The following is a 25,469-nucleotide window of genomic DNA, read 5'->3' on the forward strand; positions in this document are numbered from 1 at the left end:
ATTATTACTGAGAAGCTAGTTGGAATTTGTTCATTCTTTGTGCAAGAAATTCCAGCGCTGTTTGAGAGGGAGTGTGATACATAGTCAGAGCTCAGACTGCAGGTGATCTGGGGCATCTTGGCCATAGCTACATGTTATGGTTAGTAGACCAATAACTACACTGCAACATCAAAACACTTTTATCTGCCACTTCTCCACTTTTTTAGATTTTATTGAAGAGAGTACTGTACTACACCCCTCCCCTAAGCAGTTTGTGATTCACATCACTCATTTCTAGTAAAACCAGCTGAAAAATAAAATAAGGTCTCATGTTCTTTTTATTCATTATCTGATTTGACTGGACAAGTCAGCTCTGATCACCCATTGAACAGCAGTGTCACTTAAAGAAAAAGGAAGAAAGTTGGAAAAACTAAGGAAAAATAGCTTTAGCTATAAAATCTGTAAAAGACAAAAATGAGCCTAATCTCTTATTTTTAACATGGATTTCATCTCCTGCCCTGGCTTTCCAAGTTCTCTTGATTCCCCTTTTCCTCTGTTCTTTCCTCTTCCTTCTCGTCCATTGTCCAACATTTCAAATATACAAACAAGACCCTGAAGCAGGACCCAATTTAGCTTGTTGGAGGAATCACAAGAAAACATATGTAACTGTAGAGACCCAGTGAGCTAGGAGAAGAGCAAAGAAGGATGAGGTTAAAGGGCCAGGGGCTTTGTTAAGGATTTGGTTCTGTGTGTAGTAGGAACCTTTTGAGCATGATCCAGTTTGTTTTTCAAAGGCCACCGTAGATGTTGTGAAGAGTGGAAGTAGGAGATCAGTTAGAGTCTTCTATGACTTATGCTGCATAATGACTGATGGTAAGATGTTAGCTGTGGAGGTGATGAGAATTGGTCCTATTGATGATATATTTTGGAAGTGGAGCTGTTAGAACTTGCCAATAGATTACATTTAGGTAAGACAAGCGTTAAGCTCAACTCCTAGACTTGTAGTCTGAGCATTTGGGTGGAGGGTGAACCTAGAGCTGACTTTCACGTCTCTGTAGTTTGAGTTGCTTATTAGATTTCCAAGTAGAGATGACAAGCAGGCAATTAGATGTAGGAGTCTAGATCTCAGTGGGGTGGTCACGGTTTAAACATACATATTCAAGATTCATCTTGGTACCGGTGGTTTTTAAAACCTTAAGATTGGTTGAAATTACCTAGCATGAAAATGTGGATCAGGGAAGGTCATGAGCTAAGGCCTAAGGCACCGAAGGAGATGGAGAGGGAGTCGTCAATGGGATGGGGGAAACCAGAAGAGTACCCCAGGGAATTAATTTCCTTTGCAGTGTGTTAGGTTCTGGTTATTGATTTTTTTGTTGGCTTTCTTAAGCAGTAGATTTTTTTATGTGTAATAATTTGGGAATTTCAGGCTCACTATAAATAAGATTTTTGTTTTCATCTCTCTTTCATTCCGCCTTTGCTCAAGCCCAGCCTCAGCCCCAGCCTGAGACCCATTCTTTGGAGTCAAGTGGCATCCTAGCTGCTGTACCAGCTTCCTGTCACCTTCACGTTCCTTTACCCTGCAAAGGCTGAACTTCCGCTTGTCCTCCACTTGTTCCCTATCCAGGCATCAATTTATACTGATTCATTTATGGACCACTATCTTGTTTTTGATCCTGGCCAGTTTGTTGTTGTTGTTTGTTTGTTTTTACTTTTACATCTGATTATTATTGCTGTGTATTTGAACAGGTGATAGTTCAGCAATGTGGACCTATTGTGCCATGCCATGCTCTCCAGAAGTCTTCATACCTCATTTCTATATGTCCTTGGTTTTATGTCCCTACATTTAAAAAAAAAAACTCATTTTTTTAGACAAAAAATTTACACTTAATACTTTTTCATTATTCCTGTTTAGGTGTGTGTTTTTTTCTGTCATTGTCCCAGTTATCCACATCTGTTGTTTTTCTTCACTTTTATGCTCATGGAAGTCAAATGTCTCCTGTAAGTTTTCCAAAAAAATAGGATTTTTATATATTATCCTGAAACATTAATAATGCCAGGGCTTGTAGGCAAAGGATGTAATTCAGACTAGTCTGCTTATTGCATCTATTTATCAGGACAGGATAAGGATATTATTTTAGCCTAACTCGATTTGTTTTAGCTAATACATACAGATTGAGAAATGTAAATGGGAGCAAATAATACGTGCACAGGATGCTTGCCTGGATATCATCTTAGTTAATGTAATGGAAATCCTTTAATACATGTTTATATATTTACACAGGGAGAATTAAATGTGAACATTCTTTACCTCTGAAAAATTTAAAGATACCTTGACCCTTTACAAGTACACCTAACAGCTGGACTAAGAGTGCGTAGCAGCATTTGGGAGGGGTGTGTGTGGAATTCTCCTAGGCGGAACCCTAGAGCAGCCGTGCACCAAAGATGTTTTCCAGATAAAACACGTGATGTGGAGCTGGAGCATACCTGAGATGGCCATCCTGTTAACAGTGTATGGCAATTAATCCTGTTCACTTTGGTGTAATTAATGAGAATGGTGAAATAGAAGTGTAATCATTTCTGCAAGAGGAAATGTCAGACCATTAATGAGAATAAGGATTATTATTGTCAGTTGAAGCAGTAACTATTCAGATTGCTGAGTTGGTGTGTTCACATAGGTAGATGTTCATTTCAGGGTATAACAAAGAGAGGGAACATTTTTCAAGAGGATTAAAAAAAAAAACAACCAGTGATGGCATTTTGACATGACTGCAGTTGTGGACACTAATAAAAATTTAGTAAGCATAAAATGTAATTTCTAAATAAAAGTAACTGGCATTTTAAGAGTCTTACCCAAACTCAAACATTTATACATGTATATAAAATTAAGTAATCTTTAAATTGCCTTTTATTATTGTTATGTTACTACATTAAAAATGGAATCTATTTCTTATTATGTGCCATAGACTACTTGTGCTTGTTTTCTTTGTGGCTCTGTATGTTAGACCTGAGTGAGTTGAACTGAGTCTGAGAAATACTATCTATCCCTTTAGATTGTTGGAAGAATATCTTCCCTACTAGAGCAGCTTTCTAGGGTTTATGCAATAATTCTTTGAAAAGTTGGAAAGTAGTGAACTGAGATAATCATAAAAAGATACATTGGGAAGCCATGATTTTTTCCTGGTTACATGATAATATTTCACAAATAATAAGTCATCAGTGAACTTATATTAGAATTTATTGATTGTTTTTAGTACTTAAATTCTATTGGCAGCTTAAAGATTTCAAGTCATTACTTTGAATATCTTCATTGCCTTTGTGAAAGAGTAGTAATATTGCTGAAATTTTCATGGAACTCTGTATATATTAAATAATACACATCAGGTTGTTAATGTTCAGAAGATGTAGGTAGCCTTTAGAAATAATGGGGTTTGGGTATTTCTTTTGTTAAATTCTTATAGTTTACTTGAATAGTACAGCTTTTCAACTTATAAAGTTCTTTCCAGCAGCTAGTGATCTGATGTATCTTTTTGTTCGATTTGCAGTAAATATTGGGAATTCACCTTTTAAACTATCAGTTATATATTATTATGGTAAATTTTCAAGAACTGTTTTTTATATATTATTTCTTCATGTATGATCATGACCTTTTTCTCCTAAAGAATAAGTACTTCTTAAATTGTATTAAGTATTTAGGATGAAATCTTACCCTTTTGTTTGTTTTGTAACTTTACTGTCAGCAAATGATTTGGGGTTTAGTAGTTTAATAGCCCAGTGGACTTTAATTTTAGTTAGTGTGATATCACATCATACCAGTGGGGCTAGTGTGCTTAATGCACATCATGTTCTATGAACCTCTTTTTTTAAATTCAAGTTTCACAAAACAGTAACGCCCGTTTGTTCCTTGGGCTACCTGTATCTTAGTAAGTTGGTTATTCAGGGGACACATTTGTTCTTAATGGTTTCTGTAGCACATTTTGAGGCCACATTGTGGAAATTCATTGAGAAACAGGTTTAATTTAGTTTAGCTTTTTTTTTTCTTTTAGAGTGGTATCTTTGAAAATGCCAATTAGCAAAATTTCTGTTTTCAGTAAAGTTTATGTCGAAACTCTTCTTTTTCTTTCAAAGTTAACAAAAATCTGTTTTAAAAATTAGGAATTAGATTTCTTTCTTTGTTGACATAAGTAGCCAGAAATATGGAGCTAACTAAATTACATCCAATTTCAGAGACTAATAATGATACAGTTGGGAAAAGGGAGCTTCTATGCCACCTGTACTCTGAAAGACTGATTTAATTAGAGGTAGTGATATTTCTGTGTAATTTGTTAATGGGTACATTCTGCCAAAAAAAAAAGAATAATTCTGCCTAAGCACTGATAATTTTATATATTTTTAGCTGGATTCTGTCAAAAGAAAGAGTTTTCATTGAATTTCATAGCATAGAGATGCCTGGAGGAAGAATATCAATGAAGTGAATAACAGCTTAAAAACTTTTGAGTTATTAGAATGTATACAAGGGAGAATGCAATAATCTTGCTGCTTTCCCAGTAGTTTAATATATAAAATTGTATGATATTACTAGACTACTGAAAGCTAAATTTTAAATTTTTGATATCATAATCATTCTTCTATATCATCCCTACTGCTGTTTTGATTTTTTTTCATTTTCGTATTAAAGAAGAATGTCATAGCACATTATTTCTTTCTTTTATTTGCGGCAACTTGTATACGTTAGTTAAATATGACATGACTTTTCCTGGAAAGGAAATGAAATAGCAGCTCCTAATCGACTTTGTAATATTTTGGGGAATGTTATAATAAAAACTTTGTGCTGGGAAATATCAATACTTGTAGTAATTTTAAAAAGTTTTTTTAACTTAACCTACAATAAGTTTGATTCTGATTTATTTCATTTTTATAGACCTTTTGTCCTAATTTTACTGTCTTGTTGTAGGTCACTCAAGTTGAGGCCTTATTAGACATGATGGGCTGGGATGTGCTACACTAACAGTTACCACCAGTTTTCTGTGTTTAACACAAAAACCGATATTCATGCTAAGTCCATTGAAGGTGTGGATGACTCTCAGGGCAGTTCTCCATGGGCGTGGTTCACTCCTCCTGTGGGCTTGATCTTGTATTACCTCCAGCTACCCCATTCTTTCATAATTACCAGAAGAATGACCAGTGCAGGGGAGGAGGGCATCAACTTTTAAATGCTTCTGCTGTAAAGTGATATGTGTCCCTTCTACCTGCTGATTCTGTTGACCATGTCGTCATGCATAATGTCAAGGGAGATGGAGAAGTGTAATCTTTCTGAATATCTAGGAAGGGGAGAAAAACTGAAGATATTTCTGAGCATCACTAATGCTTACATTCGGCTTAATATTTCAGCAGCATGGCAAGTAGATCCGTGTTTCTGAGCTAGAATGCCATGAATGGAATACAGGTATGCTACAGATACTCACTGCAACTGTGTTTTAGTTTTTAATGTGGCTGCTAGAATTCATCAAATAACATACATGGCTGACAGTGTTATTTCTGTTGGACAGCATTTGCCCTCCAGACCATCAGCAGGTAGCTCCTTGGGCTGAGGAAGGAGAATAATTTCCAGGTATCAAGAGGATGATCTCTAGGAGAGTGCTGGTGATGTCAGGTTATGGTTGTTCTGGCAAGGACTTGGCGTGCTTACCCTTGATACCTCTGTCATTCTGGTGTGATCCCTGGAAGGCTGTCTATAATTATACCTACTCCCCACGTCTACTACCATATTCAGAAGACATTAACCAAGATTTCTCAGCCTGTTCAAGCCACCGTCATGTTTCGATCAAAATAGCCTTTATATTATTGATAGACTAGAAGGAAACTTTGGTAATGGAAAGTAAAAGGACAATAGTGGGAAAAGATTTTGGCTAGAACTTCAGTGGTCTCATTTTATGGGTAAATCGGTGCCTTAGTTTTATCACCTGGCCTCCCAGGGGGAAGTAGAAGAATCAAAAGAAAATGAAATTATTTTGTTGAAATGCTACATGGCACAAACAAAGCATGGCTGAAGACTAGACCAGGGCTACCTGAATTTGGCCTCTTCTCTATAATTTAAAGCTTCACAGACAAATTCTAGTTTCATAAAGCTGTTGATTGGCCCACAGTACTTATTGGTGACTTCATAGCCATTAGAATCCATGTCCTCCATGAATGATTAAGATATTAATTAGGTAATATAATAATGATCCTGTCAAAGTAGAATTCAGGTGCCCTTGGGCTTTTTTATAGTGTTAAAAATGTGAAGACTTTTTACAATAAAATAGATAAAAATTAATTCACAACAGTTAAAATAATATTTGAAGGGAAAATATTCAAAATCGTATATGCACTACTGAATATATACTACATTGTTATTTGCCATAGCTACCCTATGTTATAATAGAACCACGAAACTTATTCTTCCTAACTCATAAATACTTGAAGTGATGGCTATGGTGATTACCCTGATTTGATCACTGTAGTACATGTACATGTATCAAAACACCACACCATACCCTATGAGTATGTATAATTATGTGTCAATTAAAATTAATAAAAATAATAATATTTAAATACTCTTATGGCTTGCTCTGAAAACTTCCTGCAATTGCAAATGCTTATTATTTTTATTATTTTCTTTTTTTTTTTTTTTGGAGACTGAGTCTCGCTCTATCACCCAGGTTGGAGTTCAGTGGTATGATGTTGGCTCACTGCAACCTCCACCTCCCAGTTTCAAGCAATTCTCCTGCCTCAGCCTCCCAAGTAGCTGGGACTACAGGTGTACACCACCACGCCTGGCTAATTTTTTGTATTTTAGTAGAGACGGGGTTTCACCGTATTGCCCAGGCTGGTCTCAAACTCCTGAGTCCAGGCAACCCTCCTGCCTCAGCCTCCCAAAGTGCTAGGATTAAAGGGTGAGCCACTGCGCCCAGCCTATTATTTTCTGTTATTTTTCTGAATAAGACTTGTGTAGATCCATTGCAAGAGAGGTCTCCTGCATAACACTTCCCCAGATCATCTCCCTGACCAAGACCTCACTCATGGAGCAGCCACCACAAAATTTCCCAACTTTCCCACCAAAATTCTTCAGTTAATCTCATCATGACTTTAATACCAATGTGTTTATCCTCAGTGAAGATTTTATGCAAGTATTTATTTTTCACTATTCTAAAATAGAAGTTATATAAATTTTATCATTTACTGCTTTTGTGTGGTATCAGAAAATTATTAATTTTGTAAATTTTTCTTAATTGTTTATTCTGTCTTCCCTCCCTTTTTCTTTTTACTCTTTCTTTGATTTCTTTTTTCCTTCTGATTGGATTTCAAGGTTAACAATTAGTCAACAGTCTTATTATTGATGGAAATCAATAATTAATTTTGTGTGTTTTAGAATTAGTGTTTATATTATGTTTAAGATACACATTTTTAGAAAGAAACTCCTTTCAATTAAATTAGTTGATTTCTCTGGACACTAAATTACTAAAGAGAGCAGTAAGTTCCAGAAACTGATGGTTTTCAAAATATATTTTGGTTATCTAGGATTGTAGAAAATGATTATATTGTATATATTTTTAACTTTTAATTACTAAATTAAATTCTGATTTAGATCGCTGCATGTTTAATTTTGAAGCTTTTTATATGCTATATTTTAAAGCATTTAAAATGCAGATAGTCTTAACTATATATTTTAAATACATATACTTACTTTATATTATTTATATATATACTTTATATTATTAACAAATAGATTTTCTAGATTTGTACATGCCTACAATCTGTTTTGTCTTAAGATTTCATTTCTACATATATTTATTTTCCCAACACAAAGGATATTTTGAGAATAAATGCTGAAAACCTCTGAGCATCACTAGAATCCACCCCTCAAATCATTAAGATAATTGGGCAATATAATGATGATTCTCTTAAATTGGAATTCATGTACCATTATAATTATTCTCACACATGGAGTAAACATTTCATTTGCATGCAAAAGTGATGAAGTGAAGCTACTTGCATGACACATTTTTGTGGCACTCCACCACAAAACAGCCATCTTAGACATAAGTAGTTTTGAATTCTCTTACACAAAAAGTAAGAATCTTTCTTTATGAGATTATATACAGCACTATATGATCAAGTTTTAAAAGCCATCTTTTACAAGATTTCACATATAATACTCTAAGCCAAAGTGCTTCCCTGTTACATGGAATTTCGTATTTTACCAGCCTGTATGTTCACTATCATTGGTAGACTGGAAACGAATGAAGCAGAAGAAATAGAAAAGGAGCCATGTTAGCATAACACTATCAGAACAGGCAGTGATGGCATGTCACACATCATAGTGACAACGTTAATCAGATTATTAAATTTAAAAAGTGTATATTGATGATGTTAAGACATTAATATATTTGCTAATTAATAGACTTTTTAGAATCCTTGAAGATCATTATTTATTCTGAAAAAATCAAAACAAACTTCTGTAGATTATGTATGCAAGGAGGCAAATAAATATTCATATTTTGTGTTTTAAAATATTCATATTGGCCAGGTGCGGTTGGCCTGTAATCCCAACACTTTAGGAGGCCAAGGCAGGTGGATCACTTGATCCCAGGAGTTTGAGACCAGCCTGGCCAACATGGCAAAACCCTGTCTCTACTAAAAAATAACAAAAATTAGCTGGGCGTGGTGGTGCATGCCTGTACTCCCAGCTACTTGGGAGGCTGAAGCAAGAGAATCACTTGAGCCCGGCAGGCAAAGGTTGCAGTGAGCCAAGATCACCCCACTGCATTCCAGCCTGGGTGACAAAGCAAGACTCTGTCTCAAAATGAAATAAAATAATTCGTATTCATACATGAGGCTGATGCTCTGGCTCTAGTGGCATGAAGCTATAAAGGCTATAGATGATATGAAGGTGTAAACATCAAGAGTTTGATCTGAGATGAGTTTTACTCACATAGCAGCTCTTGTACATAAAAGTTTGCTTATAAGTCATGATTCCATATAAGGTCATATGAAAATATGAATCTAAATAAATGGCTACAGCTTTATTCAAAGATAAGGGATTAGATTATCACATTTACTGATATTTGCCAATGTGTACACAAGCTGTCCAAAAAGATACCTTTTTTCAAGAGTTATTTAAAAAAATGTATTGTGTGTTTAAATGTTACTCTCTTTAGATTTGTTGAAGGAGAGTTATTCACTTGAAAAAATATAGCTTGCTTACCAGACATTTTGGAGCACCTGAATGAACTTAATTGAAAATTGTAAAGGCCATATAAAAATATTACACACACAGTTTATTGATATAAAGCAAAAGCAAAAGTTAAACTTGCAAAAAAGTATAAAAATGATTCACTTGTGTTATTGGTGTTATATTGAAAACCTAAAAAAAGGTATTAAAACTATTAGAGCAATCCCTGTGAATGTTTGAAACTCATTATTTGAAGTACTTAATAGGAAAAATTTTGAAAACCATTTGCATTTCCAAAGGACTTTCCACATTACATTTGTCTTTGTAAGTAAAGGAAGGACCATGAACTTTAATAAATTTAGCCCTTATGGCTCATGACACGAAAGAACTTTCTGTTATTTGGAGAAAAAGTGGTGAATACTCTACTGCCCTTTGCTCCCACTAACTCTTGTGAATAAAGTTTTCGTTGATAGTAATTAAGAATTTGATATTTCAATCAGAAAACATACAAAGATATTTTGTGAACACAAAGTCAAGTTTATCATTAAAGATTTAAAAAATATTTCAGTTGGAAATTTTATGCATATTAGTTTATATATTCCCTAATACTCTGTATTTGTTTTCTTATCATAATTATATGCTGTAAAGAAAATGGAATTACTTTTTTCACCAAGCTCTGTATAGATGTTCTCAACCTGTCTGTAAAATTGTCCCGTTGTACATGTGTGGAAACGATTGGTAAGCCCTGACATGGCAACAAAATTTTTCTAGAAAAAAAAAACCATTCCTGTATGAAATTTAGAAAGGAACTATTGTGGCAAAATGATACCTAAGCAGATTTTTTTTTCAGATTTATAAGCAAATTTGTTATGTGGTAACTATCCTCTGTTGGAATGTATATGTAAAAACACTGTGAAATACTTACTGTTGAGGCAGTTTCTCCCTACCTTCCTCCTTCCTAATGCCTTCATTAATTGAAATCTCATTCATTAATAAATACTGCTCTGTGGCTGTGGAAAAGAAACTTCTGTTAACACTGTGAAACTATTTCTATTTTCTCAATGCCTTTGAAAATAGCAATTAGTATGGAAAAAAATAAAAAGTCAAAGATACTTAGACATGAAAATATTTGTGTTCTCATATAATTGTTTCTAAATATGTTATAATGTTTACTTGAGCAAAAATTATAAACCATATGTGAGTATTTGCACATTTTCATTCATTTGGTTTATGTAGTGCTATTAACTGCTAATACATTTAATATATAAGATCTGTGGTTTCTTGTTAATATTTTATAAGGATATTATTGTTTTATGGTTAACATCATTTTGAGGTATTACCTTCAGAGCAAAAAATTTCTTTAAAATAATTATTTCCCTGGTGATTAATTTTATGTTAATCATGTTCACACAGTTTTATGTGGGCTAGAACACAGTAACTACATCTGATGTATGTAAACTATGCAATATCTCTAATAATAATTTAATTTGTTGTTTAATAGTATGATTTTTTGCCATAATCATTTACTCATGTATAGACTTAATTAATACAGAGGATCAAGCCTGTTCTTTCAGTTGTCTAAGGAAGTATATTTTCTTTTTTTCCCATGTTATGATATTCTGGAGTTTCTACTTGAGATTATCTGAGCATAAGCAAATTTAATGTTGATGGAAGGAAGGTTGTTCTCTCAGGAAAATATTTCAAGCCAAATTTTAAAATTATTTTTGAAATAAAATTTTAACTGTTTACATGTGTCTGTTAAAATAGCATAACTTTCATTAAATATCAACTCAGTATATTCATTACTTAGGATAATTACATAAAGGTATTGATTCGATTATATTATCCAACTCTGACTAATACCAGCTTGAGGCAGTTCAATGCAAGTCATGTTTGTGAGAGATTGGGGATATTGACAACGAGACAACCATCCATTCCTTTAAGATACATCTGATAATTAGCATGTTTGACCATCATCTGTAAGAAATCTTACCCTTTTTTAACTTAATAAACTTTACTTCTTAGACCAGTTTTATGTTAGCAGAAATACAGAGTTTCATATATCTCTCCCAGTACTTGGTTTCTCTGTTGGTAACATGCATTAGTGTGGTATATTTGTTACAATTGACAAATAAATAATGATGCATTATTATTAACTAAAGTTTCTAGTTTGCAATAGGGTTCATTCTTTGTGTTAAACAGCTGTATGGATTTTGCCAAAAACACTGTGTTATGTATCTACCATCATAGCATCATACAGAATAGTTTCACTCCTAAACGTGTATTTTAAGATAAATTTGTCATCTTCTCTTCTTGAAAGCCTATATATTAAAAATAATAAAACTGCTTCATATTTTGAAAATTAAAAGTTGAAAATCTTGTTCATTATGTTACTCAGAGTTCTGTACCTGCCATTCATAAGGTAAATGTTTTAATAACAGAAACAGGTTGGCTCCAGTGGACTATGTATTTCTCCTTACAGCAGTCAAATGTCCTTGATATTAGCCTTATTTTCATCATCAAAGTTTAATTTTTGAAGCTAATTTAAAAAAATTATAGCATTTCCCTTGTATATCTTCTCCCTTCCACATCGTTTCTATGTACTATTTTTATTTTTAAGCCTGAAAGTCTTTTTGAAAGGCCATGAACTAAAAAATATATAATTTATAAATTAAGTATATATTACTGGTATACCTAAGATTCTGTAACTTAACAGTTTTCCACTTTTTTCCTGTTAACTTTTAAGTTTGTGTAAAATAAACAACTTGAGTAAGTTTTAGTGTTTGTTCCTAGAGCAGAGGTGAATCTTGTCAAATTCAAGAAGATATTCCTAGCTGCATCTAAGTCATAGGTGAACCAGACAACAGGAAATAAACCTTGACCAGTGGATGATAAATGGAATTCACATGTTATCCATTGAAATTTGAAAGCTTTTTAATTTGTGTGACTTGCAAATAATAAAATATGATTCACATGGAAGAAGCATATAATCATGAGCCAGGTACCATACATGGATTGCTTCAAAACCACAGGATCAAGTCAGGACTAATATTTCATCAAGGAGAACTTTTTCAGTTGACTTAGTTTTATCTAAGCTATTGACCCAACTGATTAAATGTACAAAGGGAATTATGTAATACACCACATTCCATAGAGCCTGAATAATGCCAAAAGATTTTGTGTATTTTAATATTTGAGCAAATGAGAATTAGCACCTGTTTTTAAAACCCTGAAAATTGTAGTAACAGATATATTAAACCAATTCATGTTGGTCATAGGTTAGGGGCAGGGGTGATAGAAAAACCAATTGAATTTAAATGACTGACCTTTATACAATTTCTTCTAAAGTGTTTTCTCTAGTGTCAGACTCTCTTAGGTCAACCTCTTCTCATTCATAGGATGTCCAGTAAGTGACTTTTTGCAAATGCATTTTTTGCAGTCTTCCTTCTTTCCTCCCTCAAGCACTGTGACACCTGAATCCAAATAAGTAACAGTACAACATTAATAGAACAGGTGCCAGTGACTATGAAATCCCTCTTCTGTCTATCATACCCTTATCCCACCTTTCTTTCTCTTTTTCTTTTCTTTTTTCCTTCCTTTCTTCCTTCCTTCTTTCCTTCTTTCTTCATTTTTTTTCTTTCTTTTCAAAAAATTACAGTAGGTTTTTGGGGAAACAGGTGGTGTTTGGTTACATTAATAAGTTCTTTAGTGGTGATTTCTGAGATTTGGGTGCACCCATCACCCGAGCAGTGTACGATGTACCCAGTGTGTAGTCTTTAATTCCTCACCCCGCTCCCACCCTTTTCCTGAGTCTCCAAAGTCCATTGCATCATTTATACCTTTGCATTCTCACAGCTTAGCTCCCACTTATGAGCGAGAACATAGGGTTTTGTTTTCCATTCCTGAGGTACATCACTTTGAATAATGGTCTCCAGTTCCACCAAGGTTGCTGCAGATGTCATTAGTTTGTTCCTTTTTATGGCTGAGTAGTATCCCGTGGTGTGCATATAAATATATATATATATATATATATATATATATATATATATATGTATACACACACACACACACACACACATATATATATATAAACATGCGTGTGCAAGTATCTTTTTCATATAATGACTTCTTTTCCTCTGGGTAGATACTCAGAAGTGGATTTGCTGGATCACATAGTAGATCTACTTTTAGTTCTTTAAGGAATTACCACACTCTTTTTCATACTCATTATACTAGTTTCCATTCCCACCAACAGTGTAAAAGCGTTCCCTTTTCACCACATCCATGCCAACATCTATTATTTTTTTATTATGGCCATTCTTCCAGAGTGAGGTGGTATTACATTGTGGTTTTGACTTACCTTTCCCTGATAATTAGTGATGTTGAGTATTTTTTTCATACATTTCTGTTCCATTGGTCTATATGCCTATTTTAATACCAGTACCATGCTTTTTTGGTGACTGTGGACTTATAGTGTAGTTTGAAGTCAAGTAATATAATACCTCCAGATTTGTTCATTTTGCTTAGTCTTGCTTTGGCTATGTAGGCTCTTTTTTGGTTCCATGTGAATTTTAGGATTGGCTTTTCCAGTTCTGTGAAGAATAATGGTGGCATTTTGATGGGAATTGCATTGAATTTGTAGATTGCTTTTAGCAGTATGGTCATTGGTCATTTTCACAATATTGATTCTACCCATCCATGAGCATAGTGTGTGTTTCCATTTGTCTGTGTCATCTGTGATTTTTTTCAGCAGTGTTTTGTAGTTTTCCTTATAGAAGTCTGTTGCCTCCTTTGTTAAGTATATTCCTAAGGTTTTTTTTTTTTTTTGTAGCTATTGTAAAAGGGGTTGAGTTCTTGATTTGATTCTCAGCTTGGTCGCTGTTGGTGTATAGCAGAACTACTGGTTTGTGTACATTAATTTTGTATCCTGAAACGTTGCTGAATTTACTAGTTCTAGGAGCTTTTGGGATGAGTTAGTTTTCTAGGTACAATCATGTCTTCAGCAAACAGTGACAGGTTGACTTCCTCTTTATCAATTTGGATGGCCTTTATTTCTTTCTCTTGTCTGATTGCTCTGGCTAGAACTTCCAGTACTGTGTTGAATAGAAGTGAGCATCCTTGTCTTGTTCCAGTGTTCAGGGGGAATGCTTTCAACTTTTCCCCATTCAGTATAATGTTAGCTGTGGATTTGTCATAAATGGCTTTTATTACCTTAAGGTATGTCCCTTCTATGCCAATTTTGCTGAGGGTTTTAATCATAAAGGGATGCTGGATTTTTAAGATCACATGTTAAGGAACTAGAGAAACAAGAACAAACCAAACACAAACCTAGCAGAAGAAAAGAAATAACCAAGATCAGAGCACAACTATATGCAGTTGAAACCAAAAAAGATGCAAAAGATAAATGAAACAAAAAGCTGGTTATTTGAAAGATAAGTAAAATTGATAGACCATTAACGAGATTAACCAAGAAAAGAAGAGAGAATATGCAAATAAGCTCAATTAGAAACAAAACGGGAGATATTCCAACCAATACCACAGAAGTACAAAAGATCATTCAAGACTACTATGAACACCTTTACATGCTTAAACTATGAAATATATAGGAGTTGGATAAATTCCTAGAAGTGTACAACCCTCCTAGATTAAACCAGGAAGAAATAGAAACTCTGAACAGACCAATAACAAACAGCAAGATTGAGGTAGTAATTTAAAAGTTGCCAAGAAAAAAAATTCAAGGACCAGATAGATTCACAGTTGAATTTTATCAGACATTCAAAGAATTGGTACCAACCCTATTGACACTATTCCACAAGATGGAGAAAGAGAGAATTCTTCCTAAATCATTCTGTGAAGCCAGTATCACCCTAACCAGGAAGGGACATAACAACAACAACAACAGCAAAGAACTATAATAGACCAATGATGAACATAGATGCAAAAATCTTCAATAAAATACTAGCTATAAAAGAATACAACAGCATATCAAAAAGATAATCCATCATGATCAAGTGGGTTTCATATCAGGAATGCAGGAATGGTTTAACATCTGCAAATCAATAAATGTGATACACCATATAAACAGAATTAAAAACAAAAAATAACATGATCATCTCAATAGACACAGATAAAGATTTCTTTTTAATGCGCTATTTACTGTGGTACTCTCAGAGGTCTAAATTTGGCATTATTCTCTTCATATGCATTTTTCAGATCTTTTTGTTAATGTTATTGTTTTATATTAAAGCTTTAGATATGACTGACTTATGTAATGAGTTTAGATTCTTTTGCGCTTTTGTATGGGAGTAAACAGCTGGAAATCAAACAGCCATGTGCATAGATGACTTGAAGTTTCCGTCCTCATCTGTAGAACAGAAACAATGATTCTCACCTCGGGAGTCATTTTTAAGGTTAACCTATGTGACATAATCTGAAGTGTCTTTTTCAGTGCCTGGCATTCCACAAGTACTAATTCATTTTCTTCTACTACCAACAACCTAATAAAAAGTAGAATTTTTTGAAGTCCCTGGGTTTTGTTTGTTCATTTGTTTGTGTTGCTAGATGTTACTATAGTAGGCTGTGTGTACTTCTAAGGTTCCCATCTGTTTCCTACGTTTTGAAAAAGTTGTAAGATATTAATGGATATTTAATGAGCACTTATACTGTTCCTGTCACTGTCAAGTGTCATAAGAAACAAAAGAACCAATACTTAACTCTCACGAAGCCAAAGTGAGTTTATAGTCTGCTTAGGGAGAGAAGATCCACTCATATGAAATTATTAGTAACCATCATTATAACTATTATTATTATAAAAATAAAGTATCAGTGTGTTTCAGTGGACAGGAAATACAAATAAAAATAAAAAATTTAGAGCAGTTCCAAATGAGGGCATAGGCCGAAATCTTGTGAAAGGCATCGTGGTCGACTCTTCCCCCAGAGTGATGCCTGGCTCTAGGGCTTTGGTATGGAAAATGGGAGAGTGTCCCAGATAAGATGATGAGCCTGTAGGGTGGAGCAGCACGAGGTAGGGGATGACTGCAACCTCTGTCACCGGGCAGTATATGTTTTAGAAAGTGGTGTAAGTAAAACTGAAGAGACCAGGTGACCCAAGAATTAAGAGAGCATTGTACTCTAGGTTAAAGATATGACATGTAATGTTACAGATTTTAAGCAGGGAGGAGAAAGTCACAGCAAGGGTCCAGTCTAGCAGTGGGTGTGCCATGACCAGGAACTGGGAAGACTACCCAGGAGGCTTATGTAACCATCCAGGTCTTTATGGATGACAATTAATAATACTAGAGTGATCACAGTTAACAAAAAAGTGTGCAGAAGAGTATATAATTTTTCTAATCCAGATTATGTTTTTAAAGACCATGAATCCCTCTTGTAATATAAAAAAGTACTTTTTATACAAAAAGATGGCAAAAGTCTCGTTTTGATTTCTCAGCAGGGTTCCAAAAAACAATTTTACTTTTCATTTTTTGTCTTTTTTAAAAAAATTATTATTGTACTTTAAGTTTTAGGGTACCTGTGCACAATGTGCAGGTTTGTTACATATGTATCCATGTGCCATGTTGGTGTGCTGCACCCATTAACTCGTCATTTAGCATTAGGTGTATCTCCTAATGCTATCCCTCCCCTGCTCCCCCCACCCCACAACATCATTTTTTGTCTTTAATGAAAGATGAGCAGTAGATGGCATTGTTCTGTAGAAAAGATTCCCATTTTTCCTTTTAAATCATGGGGCATGGAAGATGGAGTAATTAAATATCTTTTGGGATACTTCAAAGACAAACATTTTGACTTAACATTATTTAGTTTGAGATATAACTTTTATTTTCACTTTGAAATGATTGAAATATGAGAGATGATATAGATGGCATTACATGTAAAATAATATATTCAGTAGTTAAAGTATTTTATGACTTCTATCAAGGATTTTATGGTTACTAAGGGAAATAAGCATGCCTGTTATTTAGCTGTGGCTGTGTGCACATCTCAGTGAATTTATACTAATGACAGCAAAAGAACTGTTAGTAGCTCATATGTGCAGTGGGAGGGTTCATAAACACTTTACTTAGATCGTTGAGAAATGCACAGGGTGTATTTGATTATATTTTGTAATATGTCCCTATTAATTACATTCCAAAGAGTACCCTATGTAATTATAGCCAGAACATAACATCAGACGTTTACAGAAATAAAAAAATCATTTTTTATTTGATCCCTTTACTTGCTATTCCCATAGAATTTTTCTTCAGAAAGAACAATTAAGGACTTTAAAGGAAATGATCTTCCTTAGAGAATATTTTTGTTTTTATTATTTTATTATATCTTGAATTTGTCTAGTTCTACACAAGTTCATGGTTTAATTTTTGTTTTATTACCTATTGAGACAAGCTGTCATAGTATTTAAGACAGTAGTTGTTTTTTTAAGTGTGAAGTCATTGCATGTATGATAGAGATAAGACACATTTTTGAATTCTTCTACTCTTATCATCATTTTTTTAATTTAAAATTTCTTTTGGGATACACCTTTATTTTTATTTGTTTAAAAATTTTTAAATATGTTACTGCTTAATGGAAGTACTGTAAGCACTAGGAGGAATAGAAATTTGTAAATAATTTACCTGTTAATTATCATAAGGTCTTACAATTCTAGAGCATAGTAAGCATTCACCATTAATAAATGCATTGCTTTCTTGCTGTAAGCATTTGTTCCGAAATTATGTATTAAGACTGTGTGCCAGAAAGTATGCAGGGTATGCAGGATAACTAAGAACATTTGCCCCAAACTGCCTCTTCCAAGCAATGTCAGACATGACTAAGAAACTGAGGTAGCAGAGCTCAGATCACTACATGAAGACTGAGAAAAAGGGGATTTGTTCTACTTTGAGTGACTTTAGACCTGGGACTGAAGAGTGAGTGGAAGTTTGTAATAGGGTGGGAGGAAATACCAGTGAAAGATGTCAGGGTGAAAAGCAGGTGCACCTGAGGACCCAGTGTCCAGGAAGTATGAAAAGAAGGGGAAAGCTTTGGAAGAAGGAAATGCTAGGGCACAGCTCAGAACTACCATCTGGCATTTCACAGTATGAAAATGCTTTTAATATAATAAAATAAAAATAAAACTTCTGTGTTTCATGCTACTGCATTTTTATCCTTTAACCTAAGCAGGATATAGGTTTAAGTATTAGGGGTTTTTTTTGCCTTTTTGGTATAATTATAATGACTGACATATTTCTTATCTTGTACAGTGAAGTTTAGCAACTGCAATGGAAAAAGAAAAGTACAATATGAGAGCAGTGAGCCTGCAGATTTTAAGGTGGATGAAGATGGCATGGTGTATGCCGTGAGAAGCTTTCCACTCTCTTCTGAGCATGCCAAGTTCCTGATATATGCCCAAGACAAAGAGACCCAGGAAAAGTGGCAAGTGGCAGTAAAATTGAGCCTGAAGCCAACCTTAACTGAGGAGTCAGTGAAGGTATAGTATCCAAATATGGCTTTAGCGCTGGTTAAAAATCAGATTTATACAGTTTGAACTAAATATACGCTTTGCTTCAGATCACATTAATGGATGGCCGCCATTTGAATTTGTATCAACTTCGGTCATTTTAATAATATTTTGTTGTGTTTGTAATCTCTTAAGATACTTAGACTAAATATATTTTAAGCAACTAGAAATTGTGTTTTAAAGATTTGTTTATACTCTGAGATTTATAACTTAGAAGCAGTTTGTTTTAAATTTCTTAGAAGCTTTACAAGCTGTTAAATAAAACCACAAAATAAACAATTCTTTACAAGATGTCATCAGTCAGATTTATTAGATGAGAAGTACAGATTTAAAGTAGTAACAGGAAAACATTTCTGGCAATGAGTATTGGGTTTTTGTCTTGTCCCTTAATAATCGGATTGGGGGTATGAATTATTTATACTACCAACATGACTTTTTAGGAATGATATACTCCCTCTGGTGGAAGCTGCTGTGAGCCAAGATAAAATAAATGAGGTACATTTCCAACAGAGTGCCATTCAGTTGAATTCAACAAATATTTATTGAGCACTTAATTTGTGTAAGTCATTGTTAGGAATTTTAAATAAAATACAGTAACTTCGGTAACGTTATGATAATATTTTCTGAATATTTTAGTTTTTTGAGTTAATTCAAAACAAGTATGATGGGACACACCTACATATTCTGAAGTCCATGAACTATGGAACTATGACTACTACTTTTTTTATACTTATTTTACTGTGAGAGATAAAAACACACACATTCATTTCTGGTATTTAATTGTAAATGTGATATACATACCCACAATCAAACATGAATAATACATCAGAGGAAAATATATCATTTTTCTCTTATTTCAGTGTTGTGGTTTTATTATGTGAAATTTAATTTGTTAATCTATTAACTGTTGAGGGAAGTCATGTCATTTGGGTAATATAAAGTGAAAACCCAGTAACTAATGGAGTGAAAAGATGCTTTTGTTGTTGATTTGCTGTGTTCCAGCAAACTAGCTTGGATATTTGCACTGAAGCAGCAAGGGCTAATGGCTAAAATGTCTACAGATAGAGGGAGAAACAGAAGAAAATGTTGACATCCAGCAGAGATTAATACCAAATGTGCAAAGTGGGTCATCTACAGCATCCATCATGGCTGACATAGGTTTAGAATAATTACAGCATTAATTCTGTGGGATTTAATAGGGTCATAAATATTTGAGACATTCCTTAGTATGTATTAAACTTCTCTTGGAATTCAAATTATATTTTAGCACATCAAGATCTAAATTTAATGTACAGTAGCACATTACCTGAACTGTGGTTTAAACTAATGAGAAATATGTAAAAGGGTACTATTAAATTTTGCTGGATATTAACTGCTATCTAAGAAGGTTTATAGAAACTGCAAACAGTTTACACAGCTGTGCCATTTAATAAATTGTTTAGAATTCAATTTTTCAGATACACAGTATAACCCAAAAATTTTATGGTATTTTTCTGTTATTTTAATAGGGGGCCAGGAAAAGGGCCTCCAGACTTATTTTTTGTTCATAATAAACTGTGATTCCTATGCTTTCAGGTATTCAATAATATTGATGTACTTTCAGAAAATGTGTTTCCTAGTACTCAGGAATGTCTTCTTGTATTTTAATGTAAAGGAGTCAGCAGAAGTTGAAGAAATAGTATTCCCAAGACAATTCAGTAAGCACAGTGGCCACCTACAAAGGCAGAAGAGAGACTGGGTCATTCCTCCAATCAACTTGCCAGAAAACTCCAGGGGACCTTTTCCTCAAGAGCTTGTCAGGGTAAGGTGGCACAATTTTAACTGTTTTCATAGCACAAGACAAATGTATGTTAAAAATATTTCTGTCTTTTTTTTTTACAAAGTAGAATTTATGACATGTATATACTAAAAGTGTTTTTCTATATAGATATTCTATAGTGTTGTAGAAAGCCTCTTCTCATTTTCTTTGTTACCTTTTGGATTATTTATAAGCAGAGCTCACTTGTAGGTCCTGCACACTGTGGATTAGAAAGCTTGTTCAGTTTGTGACTACACAAGCCCTAAAGCCAACACATATTCCCAACCATACTATTTCCACTCTCGTAACACACACACCCCTAAACTTCCCTGTCTGAAAGCTGGGCTCTCTGCGATGATCTTTGCCCTCTACAGATGGTTTTTGGGCCACAGAAAAAATAAAGGGCAATCATTGTTAAAAATGCCAGCACCAAATGCATTTGAGAGTTTTTTAAAGAAAAGAATGACCTCCGATACCATTAACAGAATCCCCAGGGCAGTGTAAAATCATAGGCTTTCAAATCTGAGGAGTAAGTATTTTTTTTTTTATTTACTCTAGATACATAACATCAGCTACAGAAAAAAAATGCAGATATTTTTGCATTTTAATAAACTTAACCCATTATTTATTACAAAAGTATAGTAAGACAAGGCTGTTGTATTCCCACTTATTAAAATGTAAATGTTTCTGTATATGATTATTTTAGCATTCTAACACATACTTACTGAAAGCCTTTTTTTAAATAAGCCACTTTAAAATATGTTGTATATTCTGTCCTAATGTACATTATAATTCACTTTAACAATGAATGTAACTCTGAAATAAAGATACTCTCTCTTTTTCTACTTTAATGAAGTTTGAGAGAAAAGAGAATTTTGCTTTAACTTAAAAAAAAAAAAAAAAAAAAAAAAAAAAAAAAAGGCCGAGCGCTGCGGCTCACACCTGTAATCCCAGCACTTTGGAAGGCTGAGGTGGGCAGATCACAAGGTCAGGAGATCAAGACCATCCTGACTAACACGGTGAAACCCCATCTGTACTAAAATACAAAAAAAATTAGCTGGGCATGGTGGCGGGCATCTGTATCCCAGCTACTCTGGAGGCTGAGGCAGGAGAATGGCATGAACCCGGGAGGCGTAGCTTGCAGTGAGCCAAGATCACGCTACTGCACTCCAGCCTGGGTGACAGAGCGAGACTCCTTCCCAAAAAAACAAAACAAAACAAAACAAAAACCTAGATTTTATTGATGAATTAGGTATAAGTATCTAATACATAAGGATCTCTTATTTTTTCTCTGTACCTGCCTACCTTTGTCCCCTTCCATAGCCTGTTCTGTCTCCTGTGACTGCTCATACATTGACTTAATTTTCTTGAGAGTAGTTGTATTTGGAGAAGGCAGTGAACCTATAAATGATGTAATGTTTGAGAGCATAAAATATATTTTAAAATGCTTTCTTTTGTGCTTTATTATTAATGAAAATTTCAGGTGTCACTTAAAATGATATGGAAAGCTTTGGTGCAATGAACAGTGTTAGTACAATGCAAGTACAGAAATCTGACATTTAGGGTCAGCCATAACTGTATTAGAGCTCCATTTGAGTATATTTCACACTATGGATAGACAATTAATTCTCGTTGTTACTGATGCAAAAAGGTAAATAATGTTTATTTTAATGAAATTGCACAGCTGTTACTATGTTAAATCGTCTAACCTAGAAACTCCCAGGACAGAGTTTGATTGTTTAAAAACTGACACTTGCAGATTTGGAACTTTTACACTGCTCCTAGTGAGTTTTCTTTTAGATATTAATGTTGCCTCCAGTCTTTCTGGTGATAGATGACATCTCTTTTGAAGCCTGTCACCAAGAAGCAGAGGAAGAACAGCCACTAGGAGAGTTTCAGTGATTTTCTGGGAAGAGATGGTATAAGTTTGTAGCTGAAAAAGGGCATGAAGTATGATGTGCCCCATCTCTGATAATGAGCTCATCTAGTCTCTCACTTAATGTCATTGTTTTCTTGATCCTCAGATCAGGTCTGATAGAGATAAAAACCTTTCACTGCGGTACAGTGTAACTGGGCCAGGAGCTGACCAGCCTCCAACTGGTATCTTCATTATCAACCCCATCTCGGGTCAGCTGTCCGTGACAAAGCCCCTGGATCGCGAGCAGATAGCCCGGTTTCATGTAAGATTCCAACCAGCTGATAATTCTGTGTATTAACACTTCTGAATGTCTGCAGAGTTTACCATTGCCTCTTATATCAGTCTGAAAACCTCGATACTGAGAGTTTTAAGAATTGCATCTGTAGTCTTTTGGTTTATTTTAATAATGTTACTGTTTTTATAGAATTGATAAATGCCCTGATAGAAAAACAAATAGTGCCCACAACAAAGAAAGAAGGAAGTGAAATTGCCTAAAATCTCATTACTCTTTACATATTGATACTTGCCTTCAGATATGTGGTTAAGAACCTATAAGAACAAATTTATATGAATGGAGTCAAATCTGTTACATGTAAAATATATAGAGATCACAGCATTGTTAATGAATGCATAGTATTCTAAGCAAAGTGAATCCCCTATTCCTTTCTTACTTTGAATTTTCTTTGGGATTTCTTATTGCTAAGAACCTTTTGTCTAATTAGGAATGTTAGTGCTTGGTTTGTCCTACATTTTCTCCTTTTGTTTATTTCTAACATTGTCAATAATTTTCCCATGGTATAACATCGTTTTTACACGCAAAATTAATTTTTAAAAATTTTATCATACATTCTGGCTTTCCAGAGATGTTGATAAAGGCCTTCCCTACTCCACGATGCCAGTCTCCCCAGTTTTATTCTAGGATACCAATCTCCCCAGTTCCCCAAATTTTTGTTGTATTTACTTTTTACATTTGAATTTTTACCCTCTGCAGTTATTTTAATAAAAGGAGAGACCCACTTTGTTTTTCCTTTATGACTAGCTACTTGTCCCAACAGCATATATTGAATTGGTTTCCCCATTGATCCATCGTCTACACTTAATCACTAAAACTTTCATCCCACATGTGCATGGAGGTGTTTCCAGACTCTTGCCCACTGATACACTTGTTGAATTCTTGTACTTTTACTGACTTTTAAAATTACTGAAGTTTTTTCTTTTTTTTTTATATTATAGTTTAAGTTTTAGGATACATGTGCACAATGTGCATGTTTGTTACATATGTGTGCATGTTTGTTACATATGTATACATGTGCCATGTTGATGTGCTGCACCCATCAACTCATCATTTGCATTAGGTATTTCTCCTAATGCTATCCCTCCCCGCTCCTCCCACCCCACGACAGGCCCTAGTGTGTGATGTTCCCCACCCTGTGTCCAAATGTTCTCATTGTTCAGTTCCCACCTATGAGTGAGAACAATTATTGAAGTTTTTAAACTTCAATAGATTCACCTAGATCTAACAGACAAATAAGCATATGAGAAATTTAAAATGTCTTATGCACTGAGTATTGCCCTATACTTTCTCTTCCCAAAGACCTTGATTTCTTCATCATTCCATTTTTTAAAATCATTGGAGAAATAGGTTATTCTAATGCTTTCCATATAGTTCTGAAACATAGGAAAAGAAGTAAAACTTCCAAACGTCTCACAAAGACAACATAGCATTAATAAGGAAACTTATTTTTAGATAGCACACAATATACCTGCCTCTACTTAGACTAGTCTCTAATTTATGAATATAAATAAGATCAATTTAAAATTCTTAAGGATCTCTTCTTGTAGGAATTCTCGCTATCTGAATTCCTGTGGTTAAAACTCAGGAAATGAGTATATTCAGGTCAATTTTGGGGTAAATTATTGCTCTCTAAGTGCTTGCTACTTGCACATTAAAAGAGCAATACCAGCCGGGTGTGATGGCTCACACCCGGAATCCTAGCAATTTGGGAGGCCAAGGCCAGTGGCTCACTTGAGGTCAGGAGTTCCAGACCAGCCTGGCCAACATGGTGAAACCCTGTCTATACTAAAAATAAAAAATAAAATTATCTGCGTGTGGTGGTGCATGCCTGTAATCCCAGCTACTCAAGAGGCTGAGGTGGGAGAATCACTTGAACCTGGGTGGCAGAGGTTGCAGTTAAGCTGAGATTGTGCCAATGCACTCTTACCCTCCAGCCTGGGTGACAGAGCAAGACTGCATCTCACAAAAAAACAAAAACAAAACCCATAACAGAATAGAATTAATTGTAGAATTGAAAGTATTAAGGTTCAGTATTCAGATTCAATATTTTATATAAGTATAATTAAGTTTTAGTATTAAGAATCTATTAATGTAATATAAGATATTAAATAAGCTAAGGGAAAAAAAAGAATTATCTCTATAGGTATTGAATGGCAGTATTAAAATTTACATTGTTTTTATGTGTTTAAATAGCCTCTGAATTTAAAAAAGGATATGTTGAAGCTTTTTCTAATTTGATAGAGTGTATCCAGCAGCAACCAATGGCAAGCATCAGACTTAACATGAAAACTAGAAGCATTCCAGTCCAAAAGAAACAATTAAAGGAGCACTAAACAGCCATTGAAAAGAATGAAATGAATCTATTGTAGATGATAGGATTTTGATGATATTCTGCCAAGTGTAGCCGAATGAGTATTTTTGTTTAAAAAGAAAAATAAGATAAAGTTTCTAGAAGAATACCTATAAAACTGAGAACTGGGCTGGGGAGAGGAACAGCTATCATATATACTCATGTATTTTTTTTTTTTTTTGATGGAGTCTCACTCTGTTGCCCAGGCTGGAGTGCAGTGGCACGATCTCAGCTCACTGCAGCCTCCGCCTCCCGGGTTCAAGCGATTCTCCTGCCTCAGCCTCTGAGTAGCTGGAATTACAGGCATCCGCGACCACACCCAGCTAAATTTTTTGTATTTTTAGTAGAGACAGGGTTTCACCATGTTGGCCAGGCTGATCTCGAACTCCTGACATCAAGTGATTCAC

At 34.4% G+C, this 25,469-nt stretch overlaps 1 protein-coding gene across 3 annotated transcripts in view; it reads left to right on the forward strand.

Moving 5' to 3' along the window:
• The window catches only part of CDH2 (cadherin 2), a 253,945-nt gene that overhangs the window by 144,794 nt on the left and 83,682 nt on the right, over nucleotides 1-25,469 (forward strand). For all 3 annotated transcript variants that reach the window (XM_055235439.2, XM_055235441.2, XM_055235440.2), the window contains 3 exons: nucleotides 18,445-18,671; nucleotides 20,356-20,502; nucleotides 22,524-22,679. In XM_055235439.2, the coding sequence (XP_055091414.1) occupies nucleotides 18,445-18,671; nucleotides 20,356-20,502; nucleotides 22,524-22,679 (530 nt within the window). The remainder of the gene's footprint in view (nucleotides 1-18,444; nucleotides 18,672-20,355; nucleotides 20,503-22,523; nucleotides 22,680-25,469) is intronic.

Source organism: Symphalangus syndactylus, chromosome 1 (genome assembly GCF_028878055.3).
Source record: "Symphalangus syndactylus isolate Jambi chromosome 1, NHGRI_mSymSyn1-v2.1_pri, whole genome shotgun sequence".
Classification (NCBI taxonomy): Eukaryota; Metazoa; Chordata; class Mammalia; order Primates; family Hylobatidae; genus Symphalangus; species Symphalangus syndactylus.